Source organism: Terrapene carolina, unplaced genomic scaffold (assembly GCF_002925995.2).
Source record: "Terrapene carolina triunguis isolate 2854851 unplaced genomic scaffold, T_m_triunguis-2.0 Scaffold85, whole genome shotgun sequence".
Classification (NCBI taxonomy): Eukaryota; Metazoa; Chordata; order Testudines; family Emydidae; genus Terrapene; species Terrapene triunguis.
Window position 1 is genome coordinate 49,583,012 of NW_020664436.1, and position 24,401 is coordinate 49,607,412.

At 42.0% G+C, this 24,401-nt stretch overlaps 1 protein-coding gene across 1 annotated transcript in view; it reads right to left on the reverse strand.

Moving 5' to 3' along the window:
* The window catches only part of PEX7 (peroxisomal biogenesis factor 7), an 83,842-nt gene that overhangs the window by 16,146 nt on the left and 43,295 nt on the right, over positions 1–24,401 (reverse strand). Inside the window, exon 7 of the mRNA XM_026649538.2 lies at positions 4,573–4,672. Within this exon, the coding sequence (XP_026505323.1) occupies positions 4,573–4,672 (100 nt within the window). The remainder of the gene's footprint in view (positions 1–4,572; positions 4,673–24,401) is intronic.

A 24,401-nucleotide genomic window follows, 5' to 3' on the forward strand; every position in this document is an offset into this window, starting at 1 on the left:
TAGCTATAATGGAGCCCACTTTATATATAGGCCAGTGCAAAGGGAGTAATTTTGTAGCCTGCCTCAAAAACCAATCCCTCTTTGGAGAAGAGAGATTAGAGTAAGACACATATAACAACATACACAGAGCCAAAGATACCCTGGATTGTGTATTATAGATAGCTATATTTGGCAGAGGGCTTTCCCATCCATTCTCTCATTGGCAAAGGGGAGAAACTTGGTGGTGGCTGAGCCTTCCACTGTCTGATAGAGATGACAAAGGGAGTATTTGCACAGGGGGTAGGGAGGGTTCTCTTTTTCTTCGAAGACTTCTTTTAAAATGGATCAGAACTTCTCTGTGCCACTCTGACCATGCCAGTTCCTCTCTGACCCCTTCATTGACTCTCTTTCCATATGAAATTCAAACTCCTAGAAGCACCCACAATTCACCACATGAATATGGGTAACATTTTCATAAATGCTTAAAAAATACTATTCTATATCTCCAGTTCTCATATCTACCTGCTTCCCATTTCATATGCCCATTCCTCTGACCTTGCTGCTCCCTTTGCACCCTGCTGTCACATGCCTTTTCGCCTTCATGACTTGGGCCTGCTTGTTTTAACCTGACAATGTCACTTCCACAAATGTTCTAATTTGTTCTGATTTTTTTTTTAAATTAAATATTGCACCTCAAGTCCCACAAATTAGAAGACATTTACAGAACAATGCAAAATATTATTTGTATAGCGCCCTTTATGCAGGAGCCCAGAGCACTTCACAAATTATAAGCAAACAATCCCACTGAAATGCAATCCCTTTTCTGGAGAGAAGGGCGGCACCTATGCAGCCAGCTGGTGTGTAGTATAGTGCACAACAGCCTGAGGGATGAAGGAAAGAAAATGAACACAAGGAAAAACCACTACTCTGTGTCACGTGATCAACAGTGTCCCCATTCAGCTGAAAGGTTTTCAGACCCAAGCCCAGATTCTTCGCCAGACCGCTAGGCATAATCAACATAGGCTAGCTATGGCTTTTAAGCAGCCACATTCTAGCTGGAGCACAGCAGCACTCTGACCATGTACCTCTCAATCTTGATACACTCCTTATGTCAGGTACTGAGTGGGTGGAAGAGGAACCAGATCTGTGTCACCTGACCTGTGTCGGGGAAATCCACAACTGTGGAAATGCAGCAGCACAAAAGGTCTGGAGTAAACAAGAGAATCTGGCTCCCACACCTCTTAGAATTGCACAAATGCATAATTGTCAGTACAAGTGGCCACTTGACATCTATCCTTTTGTATACAGAATTACAATGATTATTCATGCAACCATAATAAACAAGTATGCAAATCAAGCATGTACACTGTATGCCCTGTTGCATGCAAGCTATTTTAAATTCCAGGCCTGATCCTGGCATTTAGATGACAAATCAAATTGGAGTATTGTGTTTTTATTCCTCTTCATATTCATTTTTAATCCCCAGGTTGTACTTTTCAGCACTGTACATTGTAAACAGCCTGTTCTGATTTGATATGTTGCTGTCAAATATGTTTAATACATTCTTCCTGTAATCAGTGCTTGAAAATGGTTACCACCATTGTTCTTTTAAAAATCACACAGGACTGCAATTTTGGAAACTAATTGCAGCTCATAGTTCACAGATCCAGTAAAGAGAAGCTGAAGGGATTCCCCCCCAAAACCCTTTTAAAATCCTCATCCTGTTCTCAGACAGCCGCCAAAGAAAGAACCTGCTCAATAGAAAGCATTCATTTACACACAGCACCGGGTGCTCTCTGTGGTGTGCAGAGCGGACCTGATAAGTAGGCATGGAAATGAAGAAAGGCTTTCAAACAAATCCAGGGCTTTCATTTTTCTCATGTTTGCCTTGAGCATTAGGCAGCTTTAGAACAACAAAAGTCCACAATTTCATGCAATTTATGATATGCAAAGTAATATTCCTCTTATTTCTTCATACTCCTGTAGAAATAATTTCAGTGTCATCACAAGATGAAGTGGATGTTCAATGTAGCTGTACTTTTAAATTTTGCTATTTGTGGCTATTTTCTGAGTCACACAAATAAGAGTGGATTAAACACTAATTCATGATCGCAGTGTCCCGCTCAAATTGCAAAACACAAAATTTTGTTGATTTTCAATCAAGCTGCCCCCTAACAAGTTTTAAGATTACTTCCCTGGTGGCAACAGCTACTTCTTTGAAAGGCTTACATAGTGTGAACCTCCCCTGTTAGTTGATATAACCTGCCCCAAGCTCAACTGTTCAACTGCCTTGGCACAATCTACCCCAACAAAATGACATTTGGCACATCCCTTAGCTAGTTCAGATGGGCTCACCACTGTCTTTTCAGTCTGTTTTTGTATAGCACCTTGCACAATGGGATCGTGGTTCATCACAAGAGCTCCTAAGAGCTATCACAATACAAAAACCAACCAAAGAAGAAGAGAGGGACCATATGATATGAGTTGGAACATGATATGGTTGTAGGATGTGCCTTATTTCCATTATGTATAGTACTACTATTCATTATAGGTGAAATTCACCCTGTGCACGGGTATTCAACAATGAAGTCCCACTCTAGAATAGAATATGCCAGAAGGCCTCCTCTGAAGCCAGACCCATTGAACTCTGTATAGACAAATGACACAGCCACTCAATTTGCTACTATGTTTTTGTTGAGTTTTGGAACAGCCATAGGTGATTCCACGGTGTAGTCTGAATTCAAGTCTAAAGAACACTTTCCTTTAAGTGGTGTCTAAATATATACCCAGGTGAGCCTCAAAAGAGCCCTAGGACTATGAGCAGAAAAAAACTAGGGAAGGACAGTATTGTATGGGAAAGAGGCCCTATGATAAAAGTCCCTACCCAATCTTTTCATGGGTTTTTAAACATTTAAAACCATTTGGCCTCACTGAGGCCAGGTCTATGCTACAAACATACATAGATATCACTACATCATTGTCCATGGAAGGGCTTCTCCCATCAATATAGCTACCGCCTCTCGCAGAGGTGGATTAACTACGCCGCCGGAAAATGCTGCAGCGGTGCAGTTTCTTAAGTGTAGACCTGCCCTGACACTAGCTGCCCACACCATGTCAGAAGCTGTTTTAGTTGGAGGGATGTTTAAACACAGTTTGTAAACAAAAAGTAAAAACCTAGTGTAGTCTGAGCCTAAGGGGAAATTCTATTTGTTCATCTTGCATATTTCTCTCAATTACCCATGAGCCTTCCCCTACTAGGATCTAAAAAAGTTATTTGAAGTTAGATGACCTAGACATCTGTACAGGGTAATAACAGCTCACTGTTTGGTCTAGCATATTTTGGATATTGGGAGAAATAATGTTTATTATATATCAGAATACCATTTTGATTTGATTTGTGCACGGTAGGCAACATGCTGTACCTGCCTCAGCTGTACAGTAAACAGAATCAGGTTTCAATTATTTCAGCACTGAGAGATCTAATTACAACCTGGGGGTAAAAAAATCCAATCATGTCTGGTTAAATAAACCCTGTATCTTTAATGTTTCTGACAAAGCAAACGGATTCATACAATTTGCACTACAGCTCACCCACTCTCTTGGCTTAAACAACTACAACTGTACTAATAGTATTGCTCTTAGATACACATTCCAAATCTTTAGATTATTAAGAAAAGGCTCAAAGTGGAAGCTAGAGAGAGGCAACAGATATTCAAACTGGAAGCCACTGAGATTCTCTGCGTGTGCATTTCAAAGATTTATTTCAATTACTTCTTAGTCATATTTTGACTACATTATACATATTTCTTTATTTCAGCATTTTTACAGCATTCACTGCTATGATAGCTGGATGTCACACGATAGATTAAAACCAAATACATACAAAGCATATGAGTCACCTATAAGCCATCACTTCCCTTTTTCTGTTGCACAAACTCAGAAGCACTTAAATGTAATGCCATCTGTATGTATATATTATCCACTGCCAAAGGGTGAATTTACTTGGCTTTACTCTAGCTGCTAAACTATTACACAGATGTAGACTCTCAAGTAATCCCAGGACAATCAATACTCAAATGATTAGCCTTAATTTACTAAATCTCATCCCCCAGGACATTAAAGTTTGGGATTTCTATAATTAAAATAATGTATTTGGTCTCCTCTAGAGGTGGGCTTAAAGCAAAAGGCAACATCCAAGCATTCTTGAACTTTGGAGAAGTTCAGTTCTAGTATTCTAATATTTAATGATTGGCCCATCTCTAAGCAGGTCTGAACCCTAGATCTGAACTTGGCACCTTCTCTAGTACTCTCGTTACCAAATCAAAGTAATTTTTGCTTCCACTTGCAATCAATATGGATTTCAACTCTGTCTGCTTTTGCAACTTCTTCCCAGGCCCCCATTTACAGACAAGTAATCATTTCTCAAATAAAAATGGAACTACATGTGTTTTATTTTAACCTGCATTCAGCCAGATCCTTTGCCTGAGGCATTCTACAAACCGATGGCTGCTGCTCATGATGGAGTCTGCAACTCAGCTGTGATTGTATTGGCTGTAATAGACAAGTGAAACATAAAATCATCTAATCTGTTACCTGACCATGGTTGTGAAGGCTTAAATCTAGTCCACATGTAAACTCTGTATGATGCTCCACAGTCTCCAGCAAGGGGTTAGGCTTGGAAAAATCCCAGAATCTACAGAAAGAAACAAAAAACCAAACATTGATGGTAACTGAAAGGGCATTTAAAAAAATATAATGCAGGATATTGATATGCCTGATGCTGCCAGAACCTTTTAAAAACCAAACCCACCCACTTAAGGAATATAATTAATCCCATTTCTGCAAAACCCTCTGCTGATCTACATAAATAAGGACTTCATTAAGGAAAACCATGTTCTTTATCCCATTACGGAAACTGAGATAACAGAGCTGGCACCAATGATCTGCTCTACAGATAATCTGTAAAAAAATGGTAGGCTGGCCTTCTTTATTAAGATCCAATTCCTCTTAATATCTGCCAAGTTATATCTATGACACACACTTCAGGGCAACTCAATTTTTTTTTCCTGCATTGTCTGATGTGGGGCTGTCTGTTTACTGAAAATTACAAATGGGTTATAAATATTGATCGATCCTGACCTCAGGTTTATTTGGGAGCAGACTTCTATAAAACACAATATGCCATTGCATTTTTCTAATTGAATTATACAGTAAAGGAAATTATTTGACTTAATTTTAATTTCACTGATAATTCACTCATCTAAAACTTTTGGGAAAAAAAGTAATTCTAAACTCTTCTATTTCTACGGTTTTAACCCCAGTCACTCCCCAAAACACGGTATGAACCATACTGGGTATAATATAAGCAGTAAAAATTAGTAATAATAGGTAAAATATAGGAAGCAGTGAGGAAGCAGTGTCTAATGGGTTATCATAAAGATTGCTACCTGTGATCTGGAAAAATGCATTCAGTATGTTAGTAAAATTTTCAGATGATTAAATTGAGAAGGACTCTAAATTATAATGAGGACAGAAAAATAATAAAAAGTGTCAAACTTCTTTGATTCTGCGGTATTGTCTACAGGGGAAAAATATGCAGCAAAACCCAGGGGCTGCAGGGTTTACAGGGCTATTGTGGTTTGGCACCTAGTGCCAGTCTCTATACACATTACAGTTTCCCACAGCAGTTAGAGATATTCTTATTTTTTTCTATAATAGGCATGCCACACCCCTGTTTTTTTTTCCTAGTGGGCCTGATAATAATGAATGAGAGAAATAATCATCAGGGCTAGTTACACAGAAAGGACTGTAGGTTCAGCAGATCTATTCAGGTAAACAGCAAACAGTGGAGCTAACAGAATTAGTTTGTTTAACCTGTCTGTGTTATTTCCTTAATAAATGAGCAGAGTGGTATCGACACAATGGCTAAGCCATAGCAACAACCCTCTTTACATCTTCCTAGTACCAGAGAGGCAATATAAACAGCTCATTTTACAGGGAAATGGAAGCAAAAGAACGTCTAAGCACAGAACGAACAATTTCACTGTTAAATTTGTCTGTTCAAACAGATAAGGAAGCAAGTCTTGTAGCTTCTAAGAATTAGTGGTGGCCTTCCTTGTGTTCATTTTGCATTCTCTTTAAATGTAGTTCAAATTTAAGATTCAGAGGGAGCTGTAGATTTTATGTGGAAAGAAATTAAAACAAAACCAGAGCTAAAAGCTTTTTAAAGAATAATAGGACAGTCTAGTTAGTATTAATCTTTTGCTGACATAACAAAATTATGTCAGCAAAAGATCACATATAACATACAATTTCAGAGCCTTACAATCCAGTGCAAGTTTCATAGAAATTAAGGAAGCTATTTTGAACAGACCTACTTGAATATAAATATATCCTAAACACAGGATTACACATGAACTTTAGGTGCCTGAGTATAGGACTTAGAGCCATGAACTCCTGAGTTAACCTTGGCTGGTAGCAATTTACTGGATGATAAATGGCAAATAACTCTGCAGCTCTTGTCCTCTGGTGTCCATGCTTTGTCGTGGCGGGGCAGCTTGCGTGCTCTAACGATCCCCAGAGTCTGTGTCGGTGGGGGCTTTTTGCTCCTGGGAGGTTCAAACATGCCGGATTGGTCTGTGGGGGAGGGGCCGGACAAAACAGATACCCGGGTCCTCCAGGTTGGGGGTTAGGCACAGGGCTAACAACCTATCCCGTAAAAAACAAAATATGTTACGGAAACCGTGACGGAGAAATTGACCATTACTGTGTGTGATGGCCTTCAGGAGTCAATGACCTGTATGAATGCCAGTGGTGAAAGCCGAAAGGAAGACACTGGCATGAAGACTGAAGTGCTCAACACCAAGACAAAAAACAAACTTGTTTTTTGGAACGTATGGACAATGTACGAAACAGGGACGTTAGCTCAGGTCACAGCAGAGATGAGACGCTACAGCTTACACATCCTGGGTGTCAGCGAGAGGAGATGGACGGGATCAGGAAGATTAACAACAGCCTCGGGAGAAACTTTGCTGTTTTCTGGACGGGATGATGGACAATACTATGAGGGTGTTGCCATCCTTTTGAAGAAGGGAGTGGAGCATTCCCTGCTTGAATGGAAATTAATCAGCAGCAGACTTATGAGACCCAGACTGAAAGAGAAACATAATAATATCACCCTGATTCAGTGCTATGCTCCGACAAATGACAGTGATGAAGAAGGAAAGGACAAATTCTACCTTACACTACAGGCGGAGTTAGAGAGAGTACCACGCTACGACCTAACTATTGTCATGAGAGACCTGAATGCCAAGGTCGGTAAGGACAACACAAACAATGACAGAGCAATGGGAAGACATCGGTGTGGCACAATGAATGAAAACTGAGAAAGGCTTGTTGACTTCTGCAATATGAATGACCCAGTCATCGGCGGAACCCTATTTGAACATCATGAAATTCACAACCTGTCATGGTGTTCTCCAAATGGCAGAGATAAGAACCAGATTGACCATATCATGATCAATGGCAAATGGCGACACTCACTGACAGATGTGAAAGTGAGAAGAGGTGCAGATGTTGGCAGCGACCACCACCTTGTGGCAGCCTCCATCAAGCTAAAACTGAGAAGTGTGGGTCGACCAAACAAGGGTCATAGACGTTATGATATTGACAAGCTAAAGTCCCTTGAAATACAGAAAGCCTTCGTTCTGCAGTTAAAGAAAAGGTTTCAAGCACTTGCAGACCTTGATGAAGAGGAGGGAATGCAGATGAAGAGATCAACAAGAAGTGGGACAAAGTAACAGCAATTTATAAACAGAGCAGTGAAGCCTGTCTAGGCTACAGGCAGAAGAGAAGGAAGGAGTGGATTACACCCAGCACAGGGAACGCCATAGAAACCAGATGAGCCCTGAAGAAAAAAGTTTTAGACACAAAATCCCAGAAACTGAAGAATGAATACCACGAGCAGTATAGCAAGGCACACCGGGAGGTCAAATGCCTTGTGAGAGCGGACAAATGGCATTATATTGATAATCTGGCAACACAAGCAGAGGATGCAGCTGCTTGTGGTGAACAAGGAACCGTCTACAAAATGACATGGCTTATCAGTGGTAAACGGCAGACACCAACAAACACTCATCAGGAACAAACAAGGACACCTACTAACAACCGTGAAAAAACAAGAAATGCGCTGGACAGAGCATTTCAAAGAATTGCTGAACAGGGAGCCACCTAAAGAAGAAGCAATCATCCACGAGGCAGAAGAAGAACTTGATATCAACACAGACACCCCAACTAAGGAAGAGATCTTTCAAGCCATCAAATCCTTAAAAAAAATGAGAAAGCTCCTGGCAAAGATAACTTGAATGCAGAATTGTTCAAGGTAAATCTTAAATTAGCAACATCTATCCCCTCTATTTACATCAGTCTGGGAAAGGGAAGAAGTGCCAGATGAGTGGACCAATGGGATTATAGTGAAGAAACCAAAGAAAGGAACTCTCCGTGATTGTAATAACTGGTGTGGTATCACACTTTTATCTGTGCCAAGCAAAGTACTGTGTAAGATCATAGTCCAGCATATATCAGAAGCAGTTGATAGCGTTCTCAGAAAAGAACAAGCTGGTTTTCGGAAAGGGCATGGATGCATAGACCAGATCTTCACTCTACGAAACATAATAGAACAGTGCTTAGAATGGCAACGGCAACTCTACATACATTTCATAGACTTTGAGAAGGCTTTTGACAGCATTCACAGGACCAGCCTATGGCGCATTCTGCAGGCATATGGAATTCCTTTCCGTATAATCAACGTCATCAAAAGCTTTTATTTCAACTTTACATGCAGTGTTGATCACAGTGAGCTCAGTTTTGAAGTCAAAACAGGAGTATGTCAGGAGTGTGTCATGTCTGCAATCCTCTTCAACACTGCCATCGACTGGGTAATGCGGTGTACAACAGAAGACATGCCAAGAGGCATTAAATGGACACTCTTCTCATCCCTTGAAGACCTGGACTTCGCAAATGATGTTGCTCTCCTATCACATATCCAATACCACATACAAGAAAAAACAACTCGATTCAACGCATTCAGCCAGCAAATTGGACTGAAAATCAATCGCAATAAGACAGATATCATGACCTTTAATATTGCCTCACCATCACCAGTCCGGATAGATGATTATGTTCTCACCAATGTAGAAACATTTACATTCTTGGGCAGCACCACCAACCAGGATGGTGGAACAAGCCAGGACATCCAGAACAAAATCAATAAAGCCAGGAACACCTTCAGGAGCGTAAATACAGTCTGGAAATCATCGTGTACTTTCAACACTACTTTATAGTGCATAATGCTGGGGAGTGAGAACGTATGACATGTCCAGACTGTCTTCATTCCATACAACCTGCCTCAGAAAAATCCTCCGTATCTTTTGGCCCAGAACAATCTCAAACCAAGATCTATTGACACAGTGCAGCCAAGAGGATCTGAGCACCATCATTGCCAGGAGGTGTTGGAGATGGATCGGTCATGTGCTTCGGATGGAAACTGATTCCATCACCAGAGTAGCAATAAGATGGACACCGGAGGGCAAGCGAAAATGAGGCCGCCCGAAAACAACATGGCGAAGAGCTGTGGAAGCCGAGCTGAAAAACCTGGGGCACAGCTGGGGAACCATTGAAAGACTTGCCAGAAACAGACAGGAGTGGAGGAGCTTCGTCACTGCCCTAAACGCAAGAGGCGTAATAGGAACATAATGATGAATATGAACTCTGCAGCTCAGCTTTCCCCAATTGTAAAAATGGTGATAATAATAATCATAATACTAATAATACCTATCTCACAGAATTAATTCATGCTTTGAAGGTTTAAAGCATGTTGTGCTATTTTTATTGAGATAACGTTTAACCAAGTCACATTCTGACCTTGAATATCTGAGAAAAGATGAAGCCTCAACAATATTTAGAAGCTAAATAAAGTTAAGGAACACAAGTTAAAATTGTTACATTTTCTTACACAGTAGTGACAGCACCTTCAATTATTAAAATTGAAAGAATTTTAAGACCTTATTTACTTTTCAGTATTTGTGCAGTTTGATTACTTTCTGCACCTTCCTATTCTTAGACAATAAGTATAACGCACTCAGTGTCACATTTTCCTAATAGTTCATCAGTTACATCTGTGTCTCATGCATTAGCACGTTTCAGTATATAGGTTGCAAGCAGACTATTTTTAAAGGGTTTTTATGAGTATTCACAAACAATTCGTAATGAAAACTTTTCTCCTGCTCTTATAGTTTGTAAAACCTGTCTCTTAACAGACCACAATTTCAGGGGTGCTGTAGACATCTCAACACATGCAACATTACACACACACACACACACTCATTTTTCAAGCATCATCACCAGCACAAACATGCAGCTGCTGGAGCAGCATGAAGACACCACAGCTGGGGCAGAGGTGAGGGAAGGGTTACAGTGCATCCTCCACTGTCCCTGGAAAAGAAAAGTCATTTACCGTACATATAGTGACAGGAGTTCTTTGAAATGCATGGTCACCATGGGTGTGCATGTGTTCTGTGTGCATGGCACCAGAAATTCTTCAATAGCAGTGTCTGCTGGTCCATGCCTATACCCTACACCTCATGCTCCAAACTGAGGGCATAAGGGGCAGCGCTGACCACCTGAATCTCCAGTTCCACTCTACCATGAATCGAATAAATATCCAAAACAGTGGGGAAGGATGGCGGGTCATGAATACTTACAGGGACCACACATGCCAAAGAATTACAGTTACTCTAAAGCAAGTGGCCTTCCTTTCTTCTCGGAGGGCTGGTCCCAAGAAACGTTCATCAAGGAGGTGGGTGTGAGGAAGATCTCTGTACCACAGTTTGCAGGATCTCTGAGCCAAAGGAAGTATCCTTCTCTGAGACTTGAATGAGGGAATATTGCCTGGTAAACATGTGAATGGAGCCCTAAAGTACAGTTCTACAAATCTGCAGAAGTCTGATTCCTTGCAAGGCACTGAGGCAGCCTGAGCTCTGGTAGAATGAACCCTGATGGACTGAGGAGGAGGAGCTTCTGCCATCACATAGCAGAGGAGGATGCAACTGGAAAGCCATTTTGAGAGTCCTTGGGAAGACATGACTTTTCCTTTCATCCTCTCTGCTGTGGAGACAAATAACCTTGGAGACATTCTAAAGGGCCTTGCCCTGCCTAGGGAAAAACTAAAGCTCTGCATACAGCCAGTAAGTGGGGTTTCTTGACTTCCCTATTCTTGTGAGGTTTCAGGTAAAAAGACAGGTAGGTGAACTGTCTGGTTCAAGTTAAAGTCACAGGGAACCTTGGGGATAAACTTGGGGTTCAATCTCTGGGATACTTTGTCCCTGCAAAAGACTGAATAAGGCCGGTCCACCATAAGGGCCCCAAGCTCACCTACTCCCCTGGCAGAGGATACAGTCATGAGGAAGGCTACCTTCATCGATAACTGCAGAGGGAGTAGGTGGTCAAGGGCTTAAATAGTGGGTTCATGAGCATGAACAGCACCAGGTTTAGGTCCCAAACTGGCATAGATTTTGATATTGGCAGAAACATTCTGATGATGCCTTTTAAAACTATGCCTATTGTAGTACTTGGGAAAACCGAGCAGTTCTCCACCAGACGAGGGAAGGCATTAATTGTTGCTAAATGTACTCCGCCAACTGATGGACAGTCTGTAATACAAAAAATCCCAGCCTCCTGCAGAAGCAAACAATGCTTCTGGCAACACAGTGAGAAATGGTTCCATTTGGCAGACCACCACCTTCCTATAGAGGGCTTCCTGCTATTACTGAGGGAATTCTGTTCCAAAAAAATAAAAATTCTGTGCACAGTATTTTAAAGTTCTGCAAATTTTGTCATTATATATATGTGAAGGCTCTAGCATGGCAGTGGGGAGCACATGCCACTGGTGGGAGATCAGCCTGCAGGCCACTCTCCCCCTCCCCCGGACAGGGACTTGGCAGTGAGGCTGCCCCTGCCCCTGACACAGCACAAGGGCTGGGCCTGTCACTCTGCGCCAGGCGTACCAGGTGTGGGTGGGCAGGCTCAGCCCAGGAGGATCCAAGTGTGGAGGGGCTTAGTGTGGGGGGATCCAGATGTGTGGTGAGAGTGTTCTCTGTGGGGCAATCTGGGTACAGGTGGTTCAGTAGGGAATCTGGATGCACAGGGGCTTGTTGGGGGGTTCTGGGTGCAGGGGAAATGGGGCTCTGCAGGGAGGTCCAGGTGAAGCTGCTTGAGGCTGTCAAGGCTGCTTCCCCACTCTGAACTTTAGGGTACAAATGTGGGGGCCTGCATGAAACTTCTAAGCTTAACTACCAGCTTAGATCTGGTCCGCTGCCACCACTCCCAAAGTGCTAATTCCCTTCCCTGGGTAGCCTTGAGAGACTCTTCACCCATTCCCTGGTGAATACAGATCCAAACCCCTTGGATCTTGAAACAAGGAGAAATTAACCATCCCCCCTCCTTTCTCCCACCAACTCCTGGTGGATCAAGATCCAAACCCCTTGGATCTAAAAACAAGGAAAAATCAATCAGGTTCTTAAAAAGAAGGCTTTTAATTAAAGAAAAAGGTAAAAATCATCTCTGTAAAATCAGGATGGAAAATAACTTTACAGGGTAATCAAACTTAAAGAGCCCAGAGGACCGCCCTCTAGCCTTAGGTTCAAAGTTACAGCAAACAGAGATAAACACTCTAGCAAAAAGGTACATTTACAAGTTGAGAAAACAAAGATAAAAACTAACACGCCTTGCCTGGCTGTTTACTTACAAGTTTGAAATATGAGAGACTTGTTCAGAAAGATTTGGAGAGCCTGGATTGATGTCTGTCCCTCTTAGTCCCAAGAGCGAACTCCCCCAAAACAAAGAGCACAAACAAAAGCCTTCCCCCCACCAAGATTTGAAAGTATCATGTCCTCTTATTGGTCCTTTGGGTCAGGTGTCAGCCAGGTTACCTGAGCTTCTTAACCCTTTACAGGTAAAAGGATTTTGGAGTCTCTGGCCAGGAGGGATTTTATAGTATTGTACACAGGAGGGCTGTTACCCTTCCCTTTATAGTTATGACAGAGGCTCAGCAGGGGTGGTGGTTTATGCGCCAGTCTTTACTCAAAAAAATGAGCAATGTGTTCAGCTGAATTGATTAAGTCAAGTAAAACAGAAATGGAGAGCTGGGTCTCTGGCCTACAGAAATCACTGTAGCCTATGCCTGTTAACACTCCCAATTTCTTCAAAGACACATTACAGAAAGCCTGCTCTACCCTTAATTGAAACTAAATCATTTTCCTAATGCAGACACGGCCTAAGTGAAAGGTTTAAATTTATCTGTATCACAAATACAGATGTAACAGCTACAAAGACAAAACCCCCTAATTCTTTTGTTTGTACAAGCAAGTTTGATACACTTGCCAAAAGAAAGGTTATTTCAGATGTTGGTATAGTTCAGAAATAACCTCACTTATAAAATCTTCTCCACTTGTCAGTTTTTAGCTGGCTATTAATAATTAAAAATATTTAAGGAAACAGAAGAATATAAAAAATACAAGCATTCTGGATTGTATTTTTCTATAATATTATAGTGGCCATTCACTGAAATTTCATTTTCACAGATGGCTGACGATTCCCTATCTACTTATGAGGTTGAATTACTGAACTATATTATGAGGACTGTCTACAGCCAACATTTTCCAAGTTTTAAAGAGATTCCACCTCAGTCACTGTAACAAACTTTACCTCAAAGAATAGCATCATGTATAGGCAGGAAGATGTCCATGGAATTTACATCAATTAAGCAAATGTTACATGTGAGTGTGTGTGCCAAAATGTTTACTTCCATACTAAAATATTTGTTTCAAGTCCATGTAGAGACAAACAGATGTGTGCTAACTTTTTAGTAAGTCTGTAGCGTTTGCAGCAGCATCACTTGCTAATATCACCAAAATTACTGTGCATGCTCATAACATAGATAAACGATTAGAAAGGAACAGTGAATATGCATATTATAATCAACAGATAGACAGCCATCCACCAACCCCATTGCCAGTCTAGACAGACAAAAAACAGGAGGTGGTAAGTGTACTAGTAATTTAAGATTTCTCATGACACCTACATGTACTGGGCAGAACAGTGTGTCCGTATGTATTTATGTGTGCACACAATATTCTGCTAAATACATGTAGGTGACAAGAGAAATCAAAATATAAACTGTAACTACTACTATTACTGTACTTACCACCTCCTATTTTTCTGTGTAAATCATACACAACACTAAATTTAAGCCACAAAATTCAGATTTGGATCAAGACTTCAGATTAGGCTGTTAGATAAACAAAGGCCAGCTACAAAGTTCAGATTGAGATCTGAGCTTCATCAGTGTTCTGAGTATTTGGCTGTAGCAGTTTGATTCTTGCCCATCTCTAACACATTACATCAAAACTCAACTGTCTTCTGGTCCCATAGCTTCTTTCTGAGAGAGGTCAGAAAAATTCAGCATTAATTAAAGAGGAGTTTTATCACATTCTGAGTCTTTAAAATACCAGAAATCACACACTGCCCTATATGAAATTTTCCAGGACTCATTGAGATGAACCCATTTATAAACTAAAAAGAACAGGAGTACTTGTGGCACCTTAGAGACTAACAAATTTATTTGAGCATAAGCTTTCGTGGGCTACATCGGATGCATCCGAAGAAGTGGGATGTAGCCCACGAAAGCTTATGCTCAAATAAATTTGTTAGTCTCTAAGGTGCCACAAGTACTCCTGTTCTTTTTGCGGATACAGACTAACACGCTGCTACTCTGAAACCATTTATAAACTGTCATTTCATCAAAATTCATCTTTAAAATGTCAGTTGTAGCTTTAACTGAAATCAGTATTTTATGTTTTTTTGGCATCATTTCACAATAACTGCTCCAGCTCTCCAACACATTAGGCACAGACACTGCACACCAGCACCTAACCGGAGGCTTGATAAATTTAAAAAAGGTATTAAGCTGGTATCGGGCCAGTTTTAAGAGTGTATTTATGGATGTATGCCTCTGCTGCAAAGGATTAAATATATCCAACTGAAAGCCCTTTTATTGCGAACATCATCTCTGCACAGTGTTTCAAGGTAAGCCAATACTACTACAAGTTTAGTGGCTTTGAGCACATTAGAAATTTTAACTCAAGAAGTATTGAGAACTTCTGCATTGATTGACTTTAAGAGGAGATCATTAACAGGTTTCATTTCATTTATTTAAATGTATTGCATGACTATCTTAAAGTGCTTTACATTCTGGAACAGTCTTCCAAGGGGAGCAGTGGGGGCAAAAAAAAACTAATTGGCTTCAAGATTGAGCTTGATAAATTTATGGAAGGGATGGTCTGATGAGACTGCCTATAATGGTATATAGCTGATCTGCAATTGCTAGTAGCAAATATCCCCGAAGTCCGGTAACGAGAGACTAGATAGGGAGGGCTCTGAGTTACAACAGAGAATTCTTTACTGGTGTCTGGCTACTGGGTCTTGCTGAAATGCTCAGGGTCCAACTGACCGCCATATTTGGAGTTGAGAAGGAATTTCTCCCCCAGGTGAGACTGGCAGAGACCCTGGGTGATTTTTTTTTTTTGCCTTCCTCTGCAGCATGGGGTACGGGTCATTTGTAGGTTTAAACTAGTGTAAATAGTGGATTATCTGTAACTTGAAGTCTTTCAATCTTGATTTGAGGACCTCAGTAACTCAGCCAGAGTTGATCTATGGATCTATTACAGGCAGGGCCATTCTTACACATACGCGAAGTACGCAGCTGCGTAGGGCACCAGGACATTTGGTGCCCCAAATTTCCTAGTGCCCTGCGCAGCTGGGTGCTGCTCCAGCCCCTGCTCTGGCTCTTCCCTAGGGCCCCTACTCCTGCTCCACCTCAGCCCCGCCCCCACTTCCCTGAGGACTCCAGAAGCGGTCGGGCCTGAACTCACCGGTACGTAGAGCGACCCAGCCCCAGCGAGTGCTGGGGGGCGGTTCCCCCCCCGCCCCAAGCCTGGGAGCTAGGGAAGCAGAGCAGGCTGGGGCCGGGTCACTCCACTTCCTGAAGTGGCCAGTCCCCCTTCCCCCCGACCCCTGCGGAGGCCTGGAGCCAGCCAGCCCTCCCACCCCCCCGCGGAGGCCTGGGCAGCTGCGTAGGGCACCAAAATAGCTAGGGACGGCCCTGATTACAGGAGTGGGTAGGCAAGGTTCTGTGGCCTGCAATGTGCAAGAGGTCAGACTAGACGATCATGATGGTCCCTTCTGGTCTTAAAGTCTATGGATATATGAGTCTAAAATTCATTAAACTTAAAGAGCCCAGAGGACCCTCCCTAGCCTTAGGTTCAAAGTTACAGCAAACAGAGGTAAACACCCTAGCAAAAAGTACATTTACAAGTTGAGAAAACAAAGGTAAAACTAACACGCCTTGCCTGGCTGTACTTACAAGTTTGAAATATGAGAGACTTGTTCAGAAAGATTTGGAGAACATGGATTGATGTCTGGTCCCTCTTAGTCCCAAGAGCGAACTCCCCCCAAAACAAAGAGCACAAAAAAAAGCCTTCCCCCCACCAAGATTTGAAAGCATCTTGTCCCCTTATTGGCCCTTTGGGTCAGGTGTCAGCCAGGTTACCTGAGCTTCTTAACCCTTAACAGGTAAAAGAATTTTGGAGTCTCTGGCCAGGAGGGATTTTATAGTATTGTACACAGGAGGGCTGTTACCCTTCCCTTTATAGTTATGACACCCCTCCCCCATCCCTTTTTTTTTTTTTTTTTTACAAGAGAAACGCCTAATCCACTAAAAAGTTTCTCCATTGACCCACGTATCATCCCCTTCTGAGGCCCAAGTGAAAAGGAAGCCCCTGAAGAATGCAGTCTTGTCAGTCTGGATGTCTTGGTTGACCACAACTACTGCAGTACCACAAGGGAGAATCAATCGGCAAGCATATGTCTACGCTGCAGTTAAAAACCCACAGCTGGCCCATGCCAGCTGACTCGGGCTTGTGGGGCTCAGGCTAATAGGCTGTATAATTGCAGTGTAGACTTTCAGGCTCGGGTACCCGAGACCAAACATCTATGCTGCAATTATACAACTCCTTAGCCCAAGCCCCGCGAGTCTGAATCAGCTCGCACGGGCTTGCCACAGGTGTCTAATTGCAGTGTAGACATAATTAGGACCTGGCTATTTTAGGGTAACTAGAGGATCTACGAATTACAATCAACACTTTCATTTGCACCTAGAAATATAAAGGAAACCAATGCGGATTAGAAAGCCTTCTCTACATCACCCAAACTTTGGGTCATCAATAGAGCACAAATTCAGTTGAAAGAAACATTAGCAACAGTGTACGTAGTAGATTTTAGTGGTTTGCCCATATACAGTAAAACATAAAAATAGTGTGTGAACCTTCCTGATTTGAAATATTCAGATTAATTTTGATCTGAAGGTTTGAAAGAGTTTGAAAAGATTTAAAAATGGTTCAAAGAGCTAAGATGAAAGATGTGTTCAAATGTAAAAAAGTGATTAATGTTTAAACTATTTTTTAGAACTTGCACCACACAGTGACAGGCACACAAGGAAATAAGTCCTAATTATAAGCAGTTATTCCCAGTCTACTGCAATCATCCTGCTCAGATTTCCATTTGTGCTCCCCACGTCTTATGAATTTTTGGCTCTGAGCAGATCAGAATTTTTTTTGGTGAATTGTCCTCTATGAAGTATATTTGAGGAAAACCATGTTAATAGGTGCAGGGTGCCTAAGGAAACAGCAGACAGCCTATATGGGTGATGGTAAATCCCTAGGTTCTCCTATGGGGCCTAGCTCCCTAAAGTTTTATCAAACTTATTTAATATCCCTTAGGATGTAAAAGACTTTGAATGTAGAAAGATGTGGAATAGTAGAGAAAATACAGACTTGCATTCCCGTGTATGCTCCTTTTAATGATGAGGGTGACATGACTAGCAGACTGCTTGATGGGCTCTCATAAGGTGATGGGAGTGAGTAAATTATCGCAGGTCTCTCACAGAGAATAGTTTAAAGTTATTAATGATGTTGTTAAATATCACTCTCACTCTGTTTTTTTGGGCAGTCAGAATAGAATACTCAAGTTATGATATTCTATAGGTCACTTTTAAAACAAACAATGAACTGTGCTGTATTACTTTATATCTAGCACACTAACACCTGAAGACAATTCTGTGCTCTGTGTGGTAGTGCTTAATAATGAATAAAAAGCCAACACCATAACTATGCACTTATTTGTTAGGGTGAGCACACATCCTGTTTTGGCTGGGGCAGTCCCCTTTTTAAGCTCTGTCCCGGATAGCCTGACTTTTTTGGCAAAACTGGACATTTGTGCAGTGCCAGTGGGTAAACCAGTGGGGTGGAGGGGTAGCAGGAGGCTATAGGGCAGTGCCAGTACAGGGCTAGAGGGGAGGTTGCACGGAGCGTCCTCACTCTGCCCCGTGCAGGTGGCGTCCAGCCCCATTCCCATGGAGTGAGCGGATCCTCCAGCCCCAAAGGGCCTGGCAGCTGTGTTGGGATTAGCTCCCTCCGCAGCTCATGATCTTGAATGCAGGTCTGGCGTGACTGGGAGTTGAGTGGGCGGGGCTGTGGCGAGGTGCGGGCGGACAGCAAGGAGCCTGCCAGAACTGCTGCAGTGCCCCACCACACTCCTGGCCAGGAGAGCCACTCGGGAGGAGCTGCCAGCAGCAGCAGCAGCTGCCCAGATGTGCAGTGAGGCAGCCGGGCAGGTAAGGCCTGGCTCTGCCTCTTCTTGGGCACCCCTGGGAACAGGCAGATATTTTGAAAGACATATGAAAACTACCAGTCATAGCAGATTTAGTTTTACTACACTCTTTAAAATGGCTAACTTCTCAATACAAAATATTAGTGTCGCTGAAGTTGACAATTCTTCACAGAAAAAGATTGAGAATTGTTCTGAGACAGAAACATTTAACGATGAACAACTTTTGCTTGACACATTATTATAAATTCAGAAATACAAGGTAGGCAGGTAGATACATTCCCCTTCCTTCAAAAAATACAAAATAAAAACCTCACACCAGACCAACAAGGTAGGTACCTGTATCACCGTTACTTCATGAGTAGTGGAATTAATCACTATACTAAAGCTCTGTTTGGAGATAAACTTTTGTATCCATGTTTCTGATATAATATTTAGACAAACACAAACAAATAATTTTGCTAAGGGCGATATTCTCCACATCCAAAGCCTTGGCAACTCTCAAGGACAAATTTTTATCTGATGTACAGGAACGGAATTGTATTCCATTTAAATGGACTTGAACCACCCCATACCAGGTGTCAATATGTCCTCCATTTTTTAGATTTTAAAAAATGCATGCGGCAATTCTCCAAAAAGGGCCATATTTTTGGAGTTTAATGTACCCAACCTACATACACCCACATCCAATATCATTTGAAAGCTTGTTTATGTATTTTTAGATGAGGTATGATGTGGAGTTGTCAAGTGGTGCCATAAGCCTATAGGCAACATGAAACAATGGCACCCAAAATAAGAACATGTCACTTTTTGCAGTTCCAGAAACACTGGAACATGACTATGACTACAGTTATTGTTTAAGTTCATTTAAACACCTTAATGCAGTGCTTATTGATCAAAGCTACTAAACAATGTATTAAAATATTTTTATTGGTTTTGCATGGGCAAGTTTCCCCCTCCCCAGAAATGAAGTTGTTTACTATGTGGCAAAAATGGTGAATATCAATATTTGGCAATATACTAACATGAAATGTTTTCACATTGCATATTTTAATTATCAAAAGTATCTGACAAGTGATAATAGTTTTATATATTTTCAACTGAAATTTGCTGACCAGATCAGTCTTACACTTAAGGTTGTGCACTGGTAGCAGTAGATTGCATGTCTATTGTTTGTACTGCATAGTGTGTAGATATAAATATATGTGAATTTGTAATGTAATTCTTCTCCATTTGTAAGCTTTTGTACATACAATGTAGCATCTAGTCTGCCTGATAGAAGGTTTTAATTTGTAATTGCCTGTGCAGGTAGTACTAGCCTTTGAAATATTCGAGAAACTAGCTTTTTAATTCAGCAACACTTATGCATAGGTCAGTGTTAGAGATGACAATACGCAGCTTCATATTGTCAATATGCAAAAGCCATGAGAGAAAGAAGTGGCTTAACAAGATGTAGTGAAGATAAAGTCCACAAACTAGTCCATGCCGCTGCACTGAAGATGGATGAAGAACACGTTATAACTCTTACCTACCAATCAACTATATGACAAACCAATTTGACCCTGAATCACATACAGAGGTTTTATCAACATATCTACTGGACTGTGTGTAACATCAGTTGTTCAAGAGTCTCTACTGTAAACAGCAGATATTGATGAAGATCAAATGGAGAGATTTGTGAGAGATGCACTTGATTCTGATAGGACACATAGCTTCTTCAGCCCAGTTAAGAAAACTGGCACCAGAACACTTGCTGACATGGCCAAGAAGATCAAAACTAATTTTGGCAAGAGATCCACAATCATAGCAGCTATCAATCCAGAAATTGTTTTCTGCAGAGCCCTATCTTTATCAAGATGTAAAGATGTTTCAACGGCAACTGTTCTTAGTCACCCAGTAGGACCTGTGCCTATGTCCCTCTTCCATGCTGATGGTACAATGAGAAGAACAGACAAAGCTGAATTAGGGCATCAGCTGGAAGCTCAAGGTGAAAGAATCCATGAGCTAAGAGCATGCAACAAAGAAATGACACTGTACATCAGAGACATCATGGCTGTCATATGCCTGGAGGCAAATTCCACATATTCAATAGATTGGCTGCTGAGTACTTGAGGCAGGTCCTAAAGAGATTTGACAAAACTAGTTCTGTAATCGAAGTCTTTGACAGATATGGCAATAGTAATGTAAAAACTTCAGAAATTGTGACCACCACCTCATCCATTTCATCCTTGCTCATAAGAATTTTACATTCAACAACATCAAACACTTGGTCTAAAGCATGGGAACAGCCAGGGGCACTAGCATGGCTCTCCAATATGCCAACCTCTTCTTAAAGAAAAATTTCTGGACAAATGCACCATGAAACCAATGATATACCTTAATAATATTTTCATCCTCTGGATAGATGGCTTAACTCCCTCATAGATTTTCACCATAACTTCAACAACCACCCCCATCCCATTAAACTTTCTCTCTGGAACACACACACATTAGTATCAGTTTCCTGAACACCACAATCAACTTCAACAATGGAACCCTACAGACAACTAAGTACAAGAAATCCAAGGATCACCACACCTACCTTCATAGGTCCAGTAACCTGTCCAAACACACTAAAACAATCCAGGAAGTTTTTGGAGAGTGTTGGGGACAACTTCCTGGTGCAAATGCTGGAGGAACCAACTAGGGGCCGTGCTCCTCTTGACCTGCTGCTCACAAACAGGGAAGAATTGGTAGGGGAAGTAGAAGTGGGTGGCAACTTGGGCAGCACTGACCATGAGATGGTCGAGTTCAGGATCCTGACAAAAGGAAGAAAGGAGAGCAGCAGAATATGGACCCTGGACTTCAGAAAAACAGACTTTGACTCCCTCGGGAAACTGATGGGCAGGATCCCCTGGAGGCTAATATGAGGGGGAAAGGAGTCCAGGAGAGCTGGCTGCATTTCAAAAAGCCTTATTGAGGGCACAGGAACAAACCATCCCGATGTGCAGAAAGAATAGCAAATATGGCAGGCAACCAGCTTGGCTTAACAGAGAAATCTTTGGTGAGCTTAAACACAAAAAGGAAGCTTAGAAGTAGTGGAGACTTGAACAGATGACTCTGGCAGGAGTATAAAAATATTGCTCAAGCATGCAGGGGTGTAATCAGGAAGGCCAAAGCACAACTGGAGTTGCAGCTAGCAAGAGATGTGAATGGTAACAAGAAGGGTTTCTATAGGTATGTTAGCAACAAGAAGGTGGTCAGGGAAAGTGTTGGACCCTTACTGAATGGGGGAGGCAACATAGTGACAGATGATGTGGAAAAAGCTGAAGTACTCAATGCTTTTTTTGCCTCCATCTTCACAGACAAGGTTAGCTCCCAGACTGCTGCACTGGGCAGCACAGTATGGGGAGGAGGTGAGCAGCCCTCAGTGGTGAAAGAATGGGTTAAGAACTATTTAGAAAAGCTGGACACACACAAGTCCATGGGGCCAGATGCAATGCATCTGAGGGTGCTGAGGGATTTGGCTGATATTATTGCAGAGCCATTGGCCATTATCTTTGAAAACTCATGGTGATCAGGGGAAGTCCCGGATGATTTGAAAAAGGCAAATATAGTGCCCATCTTTAAAAAAAGGGAGAAGGAGAATCCGGGGAGAATACAGACTGGTCAGCCTCACCTCAGACCCTGGAAATATCATGGAGCAGGTCCTCAAGGAATCCATTTTGAAGCACTTGGAGGAGAGAAATGTGATCAGGAACAGTCAACATGGATTCACCAAGGGCAAGTCATGCCTGACCAACCTGATTGCCTTCTATGATGAGATAACTGGCTCTGTGGATATGGGGAAAACAGTGGATGTGATATATCTTGACTTTAGCAAAGCTTTTGATACGGTCTCCCACAGTACTCTTGCCAGAAAGTTAAAAAAGTATGGATTGGATGAATGGATTATAAGGTGGATAGAAAGCTGGCTAGATCGTTGTGCTCCACTGGTAGTGATCAATGGCTCCATGTCTAGTTGGCAGCTGGTATCAAGCGGAGTACTCCAGGGGTCAGTCCTGGGGCTGGTTTTGTTCAACATCTTCATTAATGATCTGGATGATAGGATGGATTGCACCCTCAGCAAGTTCGTGGATGACACTAAGCTGGGGGTGGGGGGAAGGTAGATACGCTGGAGGATAGGGATAGGATCCAGAGTGACCTAGAAAAATTGGAGGATTGGGCCAAAAGAAATCTAATGAGGTTCAACAAGGACAAGTGCAGAGTTCTGCACTTAGGACGGAAGAATTCCATGCACTGCTACAGACTGGGGACCGACTGGCTAAGTGGCAGTTTTGCAGAAAAGGACCTGGGGATTACAGTGGACGAGAAGCTGGATATGAGTCAACAGTGTGCCCTTGTTGCCAAGAAGGCTAACAGCATATTGGGCTGCATTAGTAGGAGCACTGCCAACAGATCGAGGGAAGTGATTATTCCCCTCTATTTGGCACTGGTGAGGCCACATCTGGAGTACTGCATCCAGTTTTGGGCCCCCCACTACAGAAAGGATGTGGACAAATTGGTGAGAATCCAGCAGAGGGCAATGAAAATGATTAGGGGGCTGGGGCACATGACTTACGAGGAGAGGGTAAGGGAACTAGGCTTATTTAGTCTGCAGAAGAGAAGAGTAAGTGGGGGATGTGATAACAGCCTTCAACTACCTGAAGGGGGGTTCCAAAGAGGATGGAGCTAGGCTATTCTCAGTGGTGGCAGATGACAGAACAAGGAGCAATGGTCTCAAATTTCAGTGTGGGGGGGTCTAGGTTGGGTATTAGGAAAAATTATTTCACTAGGAGGATGGTGAAGCACTGGAATGGGTTACCTAGGGAGGTGGTGGAATCTCCATCCTTAGAGGTTTTCAAGGTCCAGCTTGACAAAGCCTTGGCTGGGATGATTTAGTTGGGGTTGGAGAAGGGGGTTGGAGAAGGGGGTTGGACTAGATGACCTCTATATTAGTCTACAGGACCTTAGTTTAAAATTTGCTTTAAAATATTTCATTAGTGTGTTGCTGAAGATTATAAAAATCACATCTCTAAAAAATCCTTGCACAGATTTTTAGATGCACAATCTGAGTATTCATCTTTAGCCTTAAATGCTTGGATCTTCAGACATATAGTTTTTAAATAAATCCTTCAGAAGACCACCCTTATCTAAAATACACATGCGAGTCCAGGCTGCCATTGGGCAGAGGGGCACCAGTTTAATAATACTGCCTAGGGCCCCATAAATCCGAAGGATGGCCCTAGGTGGAACCATTGCCTACAGGGAGGAAGCCCTGTGGGATACAGCCCGCTACCAGGGCCAGGACTATTTAAAGATCGCAGACACACCCAACCAGAAGGGGCGGTCATGAGAGGTGGGTCCCATGCCGTTGCAGAGATTAAAAAAAAAATTAGTTAGGTAAAGTTGAGTCTTTAGAAGCTACAACAGTTAATTCAGGCATCAAGTATAATCTCTAAACTGCAATCATGTAAACAATAAAATTCACATATGTAAAACCAAAACATTGGTAATATTTCACCCTTAATTATTAGTGCTGGTCAAAAGACAGAATTCTGTCCCTTTGGAAATTCTATGTTTTTAAAATTTGGTTATGTCCTGAATTATGATGAAAATTTAGTCTC